Source organism: Ostrinia nubilalis, chromosome 17 (genome assembly GCF_963855985.1).
Source record: "Ostrinia nubilalis chromosome 17, ilOstNubi1.1, whole genome shotgun sequence".
NCBI classification, from domain to species: domain Eukaryota; kingdom Metazoa; phylum Arthropoda; class Insecta; order Lepidoptera; family Crambidae; genus Ostrinia; species Ostrinia nubilalis.
In genome coordinates, this window is record NC_087104.1 from 5,512,650 (window position 1) to 5,525,121 (window position 12,472).

General features: G+C 35.3%; 1 protein-coding gene across 1 annotated transcript in view; it reads right to left on the minus strand.

Annotated features, from left to right (window-relative positions):
- Window positions 1–1,634: 1,634 nt before the first annotated feature.
- The window catches only part of LOC135080226 (diuretic hormone receptor), a 47,933-nt gene continuing 37,095 nt past the window's right edge, over window positions 1,635–12,472 (minus strand). The window contains exons 12-13 of the mRNA XM_063974908.1: window positions 7,864–7,978; window positions 1,635–3,570 (exon numbers count right to left, since the gene is read on the minus strand). Coding sequence (XP_063830978.1) covers window positions 3,523–3,570; window positions 7,864–7,978 — 163 coding nt within the window. The 3' untranslated portion in view covers window positions 1,635–3,522. The remainder of the gene's footprint in view (window positions 3,571–7,863; window positions 7,979–12,472) is intronic.

Here is a 12,472-nt window from a genome sequence, read left to right on the forward strand (position 1 = left end):
TCTGACCAATAAAGTAAATTCTATATTTTTAGTAGAATACTACGGATAAAGTTGTAAAGACAGATCGTATACTGTGTTACTTACCTTTAAAAGTCCAGTTATCATCGATGTTGCATGCTGCATGTCTGCCATTTCGTTTGTGCTGACTTGATACTGACGAGTCTCGGATTTCACTGGATTTCACCGATGGGAATTCAGAATTTTGTGTGGATAACGATGCAGCAAGGTACCTATTGCATTAGTCTGATGTTGACTATAATGCATTTCAATGTTTTTCAGGATTTCAGGATATAATTCCATTTCCAGGGGTCCATAATCGCGTTAGTAAAAATGCTTAATATTAGTTTAATTTGGATATTTCGATAGTAGGTAACTAATGATTGATTTTATCTGTTGGTATTGCTTACCTACCTTTAAATTTTTGTTCTTGAGTCTGACACCAGATATTATAGAACAAAGTTTTTTAAACATTCCTATTCCTTTAGAATAAAAGTTTTTTCACTATTAGATGAGTCAGTTTTACTGACTTAGAATGACGTGGTTGGTGGAACTAGATCGCCTGACTTGCCTTAAATTTATTTCGTGGGTAATTCTTTAGATGCTAGATGTAATGAGTTTCTTACATTTGTATCGGCTATAAAGCGAAGCAATCAAACAGATTGATGGGCTGTAAAACCAAGTCAATAAAGATCAAATCTTTTAAACATCAATTGCTGTTTCCGCCCTTTGTAGGTACTTAGTCGTCGAACTTTATAATGACTTGTGGATCGACCTCCATTTTTGAGATCGGAGGACTAAAATAGACGGCCTCTAAGAGTATTTTTGGTTCTAAAAGTTTTTTTTGCAAGTAGGTTCTGTTGACCCAGATGTAATTTCGACAATTCTTGTCTTAGGTACAGTCGACACATCAGATTAATATTTTTTTTGGAAAATAGCACTCTTATACAACCACAGTTGCTATACAGGGTGACTTTGCAATTAGTGTCAAAATGTTTAGGAGCGACACAGAATCAGTAACTTAATCGATTTGCGTAAAGAAAACTTTTTCATATTTATTTTATCCGCTGCTTGCGGTTTCAAAATTCGCGCACGTGTATAATTTACTTCGTTCATAGAAACATACGTAATCTACAGTTAACTGCAGAGCTTACTAGATATAATGTGCGCGAAAATATGCCTTATTCTTTAATACTTAAAATATGGGCACCCGCGATTTAGAAAAATATAACATATAGTTTTATTGTTAAATGTTCTATAGAGCTTATTAAAAAAATTGGATTGTGATTACAAAGTCTCTCTGTATTTATTATGTGCACTATCATCCTAATTAGAAAGATTAGTTGTGGATATGTCATTGCGGAAATGTAAAACCTCTAATCCAGGAACGTGTTAATCGTGAGCCTACGCTCGAAGTCAGAATTTCAGAATTGAAACGACATTCAAAACTCGGTTTAATTTCATTCATATACTTAAGTAGTTCGAGTTCCAATATTTGGAACTTGAGTTTCGGTTCGAAAGTTCATCACATTGGAGATTAAAAAGGGGGTGAAAGTTTTGATCGTCAATTTCATCAAGATATTTAAAAAATAGGGTCTTTATTAAATAAAACGGCTAATATTTGTATGATCACGGTTTTTATTTAAAGTAGGCAAATGTAGGTACATTTGACTTCAAATAACACAGAGATATTGGCTGTACAATATTTTATAATAAGATTTAGTATAATAGTCTGTCAATTACTACTATAGTCATATTTACATTCATAGAAATAAATATTGAAGATAGTTTTTAAATGGCATAGCATTGAAGACTATAGTTATATAGTTTTTAATCCCCCATAAACCATAAAGGGTAATTTATTTACTGTATTTGCGCTTACGCTGGTCAGTCGATACATACTTGCAAAGCTTATGAGGCTACAATATTTATTATTTACACATAAATATAATGAGTTTATTCAATAAACATCTTTTCATGGACTTTATTAATGATAGCCTAAGTATTTGTGTTATTTACATACATTTATATAAACGAGTATGTTTCATTAAAAATTACAAGTGAATATACATCAGCATTCGTCGTACCTACCGTTGACCAATTATAAAAGCGAATTTTTACAGAATTTCCCAATCAAGGTCAAATTAATTTGTTCCAAATTTTGATCTACATCTAATAAAATTTGTATACTACACAAATACCTAATAAATATCTTTCTAAAAGGTCAATTTCTAATTTTAAGATATGCTATTATAATTTTATATTACAAATAGCGCTTTGTTTCCCGATTTTGTGTCTTAAAACTACGTTAAATCTAATAATAACAAATAGAAATAATCATCCTGACGGTAAATTACAATACGAATGCTATTCACAAGTTATTATTTTCAAATAACCATAAAAATATAAACAATCAAATAAATGTATTGAATATAAAACTTAATATCCTACAGAAAAAAGAAAATGCATTAACTTTATGTACGTACATTCCTTGAAACTACATATTTGTTCGTTTACTTTATGAACAGTAGAGCCAATTATATTAATTAAAGTATACTTATCGATACAGCTTCATTGTTATTTTTTACTCATAATTTTTTTCAATATTGTTAAATAACCTGAAACCACACGAAAGTGGAACACGAGAAAAAGCAAGCGAAGAATTCATTTTACCTTTTTTACCTACGGAAAAGTAAATATCAAGTAATATGTTAGTCATAATTGAGTCAAATAACACGACTCATATTACTCATAATGTTTCCTTTTGTTAGATAAATGTACCAGAAACACCTTATTACAACAAAGTATTATTTACAATTGATTACCTACTTGATGAGATGAAAATGTATTTAAGATGGTGAATTGGTGAATCATTTACTTAGTGTTATATGGAGGTATACCCAAGGTTGGAGGTATGGAGGTTACCTAATTCACACCACTATGAGGATTCGCATAGCTGAATTATGTTACTGGTAGGCTAGGGGCTAGCCAAGATAGAGTTTTATCCTAGAACTTTTTAGCCCGAACGGCCATCGTTATGGCACACTTTTTTTAGCTTTTAGATCTATTAAATACATATAACTTACGGCTAAGTTTTTATATTAGGTAATTACTCAGCTAAAATATTACAGAGAATATGTTAACGAATAAAAAATACACAATACGTCGTTGCATAACAATGAACTAAGTACTTAATCTAAATTTTATACATCAATTCAAAATTACTTTTAACCATCGATAGCAATGTAGTTATGTATTTACGTATAAGTGAAAATTTGAGTTTATAAATGAGTTTAAGATCTATTAAATGCATTAATCGAACAAGTTAGAACCGACGTCAGTCCGGTTTGTAAAAGGTCCGTTAGATTTCGCATCACAAGCGTTCGCTAGATCTTTGGGGACTGTGATCACGGGGATGTTGGGGTCATTTGATGCAGGGAAGGCGGGGGAGGCGGGGGTCGCTTCGAGGGGCGCGTCCTCCTCAGGAAGGGTGCGCAGGCGAGAGAGCCTCCCCCGCCCCCCGCCTCACACCGGCGACTGGTCTCCGCTCGCACTCCCGCTTGTGATGTAATCCTGCGCATGTTACAACTATTAAAGTCCGGTCTGTGAGCACGTAGAATTTTGTCCAATGACCCTAAAAGCCACCCATCCTTATCGCTCGCGCGTAATATGTTACTGTCGCGCTCGCACACTCACTGCGGGCGCCCGTCGCACAGTCGCGACAGCAATAATAATTACGCGCGAGCGATAAGGATGGGTAGCTTGGGGTCATTGGACAAAATTCTACGTGCTCGCAGACCAGACTATAGCTGTATAAAGGTAACCAATTACAATCTTATATGACCAAGTTACAGCATAAACATTTCTAGAAGAATTGGTAGTAGGTGAAGATTAAACAAGATCATCTCATGCACAGATATTTGCTATGATGCCGCATAGATTAACTGAAATGAAGAGGTAGGGTTTTCAGGTGAACGAAACGGAGAATAATTAAAATACTGAATCTGTATCATTGTATAGTTCTTAATTTCTGATTGTTCTTTGTTATACGGTAATTGGGTTGAAATAACTAACTTTAATTTTCTAGAATAGTGGTGTGCGTATGAATGACTCTATCAAAAATAACGTCTCATTCAAGGATGGCTCTTTAGTTTAGTTGATATAAACCGTACATAAATCACAGTAGATAAAACTTTTTAAGCTAACACTAAAAGCATAATATTTCATCCTTCGCTCCGTTCCACACAGTATATTTAAAACCTAAAGCCAACTAGAAGAGTAATGTAATAAGTTCGTAGAGCGTTGAAATGCAAACTCAAACTGAAGGAAACGTTTAGTTAACGAAGCAGATTATTATATTACTTGATAATCACCTTGTGGGCTGCCGTGTAACTTACTCGTACTGAAAGTACAATAAATACTTTGATATTACATTAGCAGCACAAAGTTTGAGGTAGATAGTTAACTACAGTTAACTTGCTCTCGGAACAAAGCCACTGAGAATGGAAGGGACCTGACCCGAATAGGGAAGGATTTCATCTTGTCTGTGTCATCAAATCTTTACACAAAAGGTGCCGTAAACCGTAAGTTATTACTTTAAGACACAGTGAGAGAAAAAAAAGAATATGATATCGATATGGAATGACTTCTTAATTTTCTTTTTTTTCTGCGTTACCCTGTCCATTGGCGCTTATGATTCAATAGTTAAAATAGTATTTATATTATTTATTTAAAATCTTTATTTCACACAAAAAAAATGCGGTACAAAAGGCGACCTTAATGGTGTGTAACATTATCTACCAGTTTACAGGCTAAATAGAAAATGTACCTAAATAAAGAAGCTTTACCTAATTGTAATATAGTATACCCATACTATAGCCATGTGCATGGTTCACACAATACTCGGTCGACCCGCATGCCTCTATACAGACAATATAGGCCAGTAGAATTAAACACAAAAATTGATTAAATCGGAAATAATTCCTACAAAAGATTTTTTTGCTTTAATGGCTTCATTGGTTGCCCATTAAGACTCTCCTAAGTTTTCGACTTCGACGGAGTTGTGCTTAAGTGGTGGGGGCCCCCGAAAGGGGCGTTTTTTCGGTTTTCCGGTTATACCGCGTAAAGGACTTGCCCTATCGAAAAGTGGTCTTCATGGCGGTTGAAGGGCACTTAATCCTGCATTGAATAAGACCTAATTCAAATGTTTTGGACAAACCGTTCTCGCGCTAAAGTTCGGAAAAGTAGAAAATATACGTATAATTAATGACCCTCTCCACGTCCAATGGCTTGTTACCCACATGCTTCCAAGTCTTGAAAAGGGCCACCTCAACCAGTGTAACCCTATCAAGGCTTACAAGCTTGATGCGCCTATCCTTGTGCGTCCCAGCCGTTCCATAACTGCGGTTGGTGCACCTCTTCCTTGCACTCTCCTGAACGACCCTGTGTTACCTACTGTGGCTGTCCCTCTTCCTTGCAGCCTCCTGCACGACTACGTTGCCTAGCCGTATGCCTGGTCCAAGGTTCGACGCCACAAAATCAACTTCGCACGCGTGAAAATAGTTTAAATACTATTTTCCGTGCTTGCAACATTTTTCTTTACTGCTTCGGCTCTATTAGTCGTAGAGTGATTGTATATATCCTATAGCCTTCCTCAATTTATGAGGTATTCAACACAAAAATTATTATTTCAATCAAACTAGTAATTCTTGAGATTAGCGCGTTCAAACAAACAATCAAAAAACTCTTCAGCGTTTTAATATGAACTTGTTGTTGTTGATTTTTGGCGTCAAACCTTAGACCAGGCATACGGCTAGGCAACGTAGTCGTGCAGGAGGATACAAGGAAGAGGGGCAGCCACAGTAGGTAACACAGAGTCGTTCAGGTGAGTGCCAAGAAGAGGTGCAGCAACCGCAGTTAAGGAACGGCTGGGACGAACAAGGATAGGCGAATCCAGCTCGTACGCCTTGATAGGGTTACACTGGTTGAGGCGCTCCTTTTCAAGACTTGGAAGCCTGCGGGTAACGAGCCATTGGACGTGGAGAGGGTCATTAATTATACACATATTTTCTACTTTGCCGAACATTTGCACGAGAACGGTTTGTTCAAAACATATGAATTTGGTCATATTTAATGCAGAATTAAATGCCCTTCAACCATCAGGAAGACCACTTTTCGATAGGGTAAGTCCTTTACGCGGTATAACTGGAAAACCGAAAAAGCGCCCCTTTCGGGGGCCCCCACCACTTAAGCACAACTTCGTCGAAGTCGAAAACTTAGGAGAGTCTTAATGGGCAACCAATGAAGCCATTAAAGCAATAAAATCTTTTGTAGGAATTATTTCCGATTTAAAAGCTAATTCTACTGGACTAATAGAGCATCAATTGTTTCCGCCGCAGCGGTCGGTGGGTCAGCATCGTTGACCGAATCATTGTCTTAAATATTACTCGAATGAACTAGAAAAGCTTGGAGTTTGGCCATCTGAGGATCTATTTTATTACAGAGTAACATCTTAAAAAAAACGGAATTGAATTTGACTCATCATCGTGCATCGGTTAGATTCAGTTAGACGTGTTGACACCACCAATCAATTGACGTACTTTTTAAAATTGTCAAAACGATAGAATTTGTATGGCAATACAAGTCTGCGACGGCACTATTTTATTAACTCAGTTGAACTATTTTTTACAATATTACAATGCAACCAAAATCTTAATTTACTGTTAATTTAAAATTAATCGAGTCTTAAAGACCAGAGTAAAGCGTCTTTTAAATAAATGTGATTTCGAATTATTGGAGAATGGTGTATGTGTGTAATATATCGTTCACTTATTCGGGAAAATTACCAGCGTTCCCGGAACGTGCCATGGAGTGTGATTATTAGGAGTACCGGAAATATTTCTGGAAAATTCTCATTGAGTGGGTTATTGTATTTGTATAACGCAATGAGTAATATACTCGTATTCCTGGAAAATAATTAGTTAATATTCCTGTTTGTATTGTATCTTTATACGAACGTCGAGTCTTTCATCATCGAAGTGCACGCTCGCTAAAATAATGTTTTGTATGCCTATATTTATTATTGTGCATGGTTAGTTACATTATGTTATGTTAGTAATAAATAGGTACTATACCTACTTATACTATTGTTATTAATAGTTAAATTAATTTGAAGAATTAATAGCAATAAAACTAATAAATTGGAGTCTAGGGATATCCTTGAGGATATCTTTTAAAGCCAGTCTGAAACGATGCGGGTTAGAATTGAAGATTTCGAGGTCAGAGAAGCGAGGACTGTAATCCTCGTAGAGTCGACATAATCTTGCCAGAGGCTGGTTAAGTGATGTTGTGTAAAAGGGGTAAGTTCAATATTTATGTCATTGGTCTACGAGGATTGTGTATACAGGGTGTTAGGTAAATGGGTATATGAGCCGACACTAGCCCATGTTAACATGGTCATATAAATGGTATGGTGAAGTCAGAAAATTGATGTCTTCATTTTAATTATTTTAATTTTCATACTAATCGGATTTTATAAAAATCATTTTGTATGAAAATTACAAAAATTAAAATGATCATATCAAATTTCTGACTTCACCATACCAATTATATGCCCATGTTAACATGGGCTAGTGTCGGCTCATATACTCATTTACCTATCACCCTGTATATTTTATGTGTTATAATTTATTATGTACCTATGTATCATCATCATCATTTCAGCCATAGGACGTCCACTGCTGAACATAGGCCTCCCCCAATGCTTTCCATGTTGATCGATTAGTAGCGGCCTATGTAAGTAATATAAATATTGTGTATTATAATAGGATGTATTTATTTATTATAAAAAATATAATTTAAACATACCGCATGCAGATGCCGTCCATCATAGTGCAGCGCCAGCGAGGTCCTCGGCACCAGCAGCGTCGTGGTGGTGGTCTCCGACGCCGCCGACTCTCGCTTCGAAGGGTGGCTGTACAACCTGACAGTGCTACCTAGTTAGCTTTGATAAGGATCTAATAATTATAGGTTCATATTCTTTATAATTAACACGAAAGGAAAACGCAAACATAGTAAATAGTAGGTTAACGTTTATTCTGATGTTGATAAAAAATAATTACCTACCTCTTTGGGATTTACTACTAAATACTTATACTTTCCTTCGTGAACTTATTTGTTAGAATAGAAATGCGTGCATCATGATACGAGTTAATTAGGCAATCCATTATTTATGTTTGTGATTATGAAAACCTCTCACCTAACTTATAAGGCCTGAATCTATTTTTTTATTATTTTTCAAATACTTTGACTCAAACGATTACCAGTTATTAGTTACAAATAATGTAATAACCGGAAAAGAATATTCCCTTCTATTTCATTTCAATTGACTTTTATTTTGAAAGAATATTGGTAACGTCTGGCACTTAGTGTAAATAAGGCAAAAAGCTATTCTTAAGACCGACAGAGACGTGTGTGCTCGCGGATTACGCGAACCGATATGGCTTCAATATGTTCGAATCAAATAAACAAATAAAATCTTACTTGTGTTTTATTTGTTTATTTGACACGCAAAACTGAAATATGTACTAAGTATGTAACGAAGACTAAGGCTGAGTTGCACCACCTAACTTTAACGGTAACTATGACGATAACCGGTGCTTTTTGTATGGAGTTTGACAGATTTTTTATGTTTGTCAAAGTTAAAGTAAGATAGTGCAACCACCCTTACAGTTGCTTCAATAATTTTAATATTTGTGACATAACACTGTATTTTTTTAGAGCTTAGATACTTTTTGTGGGCATTGTTAGGCATTTTCATTCCCTTCAAACTATAGTAACAAAAGTATTTTTTGCAAAAACCTTTAGCTTTTTACTAGTTAACTCTGCCTCGCCGCCTTTGTAATTTGCGCGGCGGCAGCGTGGGACTCTCATCAATTTTTCTGTTTATGCTATTCCTGTTATTTGTGAACTTTTTATGGGTCAAACTGAATCACAAAGTAAATACGAATGTAATTTTAGAAAACATTTCAAATATTTTCGCTGGAAAAAGCAAAAACGTGGACTGAAGTGATTAGTACAGATGACAGCGCATCAAGCTAAACATCGAGGTATCTTATTTACTTGTAGTAGGTGCTATATTGCCACAAATACATATAGTTTAGTGTGCTGTCCATTGTATTTACGTAATATCGGTATTAAAGGTCATAGCAGACATATCAACTCGGAAAGGGATCAACACCGTATCGCCTTTTGTGATCTGTCATCGCCTTTCGCGCTTTGTCAATGAGGGCTATCGTTTTTATACCTAACAGGACAGGACCTTACTCTACAGTGGCGCCATCCTGATGAGTGCAAATGCGATAGTCCTCCTACCACTTTAGCGCTCACAAGTTGGCGCCACTGTCTTCGCTACTAGCAAGTGACAGGACCTTACTCTACAGTGGCGCCAACTGGTGAGCGCTAAAACGATAGCCCTCATTGCGAGGCGAGGCGTTTACTTTATGGTGTGAATAAGTGTACGTTGAAGTCCTATGGAGTTTCATACAAAGAATACTGATCGCCTCGAGTTGATACGGTTACGATCCCTTTCCGGGTTGATAAATGTACTACGGCCTTAAATGTTAAATCGGAAAACAGACAGATTGACAGATTACAACCCGCTTCATGTCAGTTGTCAGTTTATGTAAATGAGACATACCCGACCCTTTAGTACCCATTGGGCCATTGGTCAAGTTAGCGATTAAGCTAAGTACCTACTGACTGAAACTAGAATTTTGAGAAATGATTATATAACTGAGGTATCAAATTAATACGAATTAACAATACCATGCGCATGAAATAGGCATGCCAAAATGGTTACTTGTGTTTACAAAAAAGTGGCAAGGGTCTTTGTCTTCTGTTTACAAAAGATACTTTTAAAAACATGATTGCTCTATGAATACATTGTTCAGTATGCCGCAGTATCTACTGTCATTTTTAGTTATTCTTCTAGTACATATCTAACTATTTATACTGAAAATAATCCAGTGCATAATAAGTATTTCTGCAAAGAGTTAATTCGTTTTTCTTATGACTCAGTCCATTTAAAATCATCCTGACACTCTACATTATGCACTTTTAAATGTAAAATTAATCTTGTCTCTAAACCAGAGATTTGGTTATCTTGATTAAATGAAAACTCGTTAAAACAAGTGGAACAAGTTCTAAGTTCGAAAAAAGTTGTTAAATAAGCATGTAACACTACTTTTTAGTTCTTGGGAACTTAGAAACTAAAGCAAGAATGTATTAAAATTAGAATAGTACTGTGGCTTTTCTTGAACAACGCGAACTTATACAAGTTTGAGCGAGTTGAAAATAAGCGTGTAGCAACAAAAGTTTCTCAATTATTATGCAAATTAGTTTGAAATAGGCTAGGCTGTAGGTATGTTAAACTAGCAAATGCTTTCTTAGTGTATGATAAATTTATGTCTGGGTAAATGTTGATAATATACCTACTTTACGAGCAAAAGTATGGATTCACCCGATTGTGTTTTGTTCCGAGCGATCTTAAGAACTGAATGACGTACCTATGTAATTATGGTACCTTTAAAATGGTACCATTTATTTATGAGGTTCAATACTTTTGCTTGCAGGTGTATTTTGTTCTCTAGTCTCTCAAACGATATAAATCCCAATGATATAATCATAGAAACGCAAAAAATAAAAGAGGTGACTTTCAACACAAAATGAAAAGCGTGGTCGAAAAATAACAACCAGATAATAAAGCGGATTAAACATTCAATTTATTGGAAAATAACAAAATAAAAATACGTCCAAATCCACATTACATCCATTGATAAATTCTTCGTAAATGCAAAAGTCCGACCCGGCAAGCAAAGCTGCTACCCTTCCGGCTTCTTCAAACAGTGAGCCTAGTGGAAAAAATATTCGGTCAAACATGGATTTGGAATTAAACTTTGACAGAAATGGTCTAAAATCACTGCTAAATCTACTTATACAGGGTGTGCTGAACGGCAATAATTTTTCAAAACGTTATTCCCAAAAAAAACTGGATCTGTCAATTATTGCCTAGATAGGCAAAAGTTTAATACACATCACCTGCTTGTATTTTAAATTAATTAATATTTACCGTAAATTGGGATACATAAATGAGTATTGTGATGCGGTTGCCCCTCATTATAATTAAATGGTTCACTAGCAACAATTTGTCAATTTGTCAAGCGCAATTTTATTGAAACGTTTCCAACTTATTTTATGTTATTAAATTTCGATATTGAGTCAAGGGGCCGTGAACAAACCGAAAAATATCCGAGGAATATTATAGTTTTAAAACCGCAGATGAAAATGTGTTACAATTCGAAATTTATTTCATTGTTTGTGTTTGTATAAATTACAAATACAGCACGCTGAGTATAGGTAGTTTCTGTAAAAGTTTCCTCTTTGTTTTAGACCATTTTTGTTCAAAGCTCAGAAATAAAACAAGTTAGAAGCTTGCTAATAAAAGCTCTGTTTGTGTGGGGTATCGAATGGCGAACTAAAATTAAAATATGCCCAGTGAATTTTGAGAGTTCAGTATCTATAATTAACTTACTCTACTTACTACTTAGGGCTTCTTTCATGATCTCCGAGTAAATTTAAGTAAGTGATTCCTATTTAGCAAGTAAAAATCAGAAGTATTTTAGTATCAAAGTCAAATGAGTTTCGTTGCTACTCGTGACTTAAACAATGAGTAGCCTACTTGAAACTTTACTCAAAGATTATGAACGAGGGCCTAAATGAAGTATCAAAATCAAATTAATTTTATTAAACTCTAATCATTTTGACCAAATAGGTAACTGGGATAGTGTCGCTACCATGTTATCGAAATAACGAAAAACATTGCTTGATGCTTCAAGTAGATGTTTGCAAAACTTTGCAATGACTATGTATTTCATAATTTCCTTTGATAAAATGATAATTAACAATGAACGTCTCATGCAATTATTTCAATTAGTACGCTGGACAAAGCAAAGAACGTGCAAATAGTAGATACGTGAAAGAGAATTTACATGCAGAAAGGAATAATTAAATAATGTAAATGAAATAAAACATTTTACTGTGGTAAAACATATTCTCATAATGCATTTTAACCATATTCATAGTGGTTTTTATCCTAAAATACCTTATAATTTTATCAAAGAAAGAAGATAGATACAAATATTATAATTGACTTTTGAATACGCTTTTCAGGACACACATAAATACAAGACCTTGATTTCAACTAGGGCTAATCACCATCGGTACTTATCGATGGTGGTGGGCTAAAGCTCTCGGTTCTGGACCGAGGAGACCAGTCCTTGGAGTAGGAGGCGCCCCTCCGATGGTGGTGGTATACCACCACTTGTTCATAAGCAGTAGAATAGATCTAATAATCTGTCTTTTTCTCACCTAATGCCCTCGGTCCTGGACCTTAGAGCAGGCACCTCTTTACTCATTC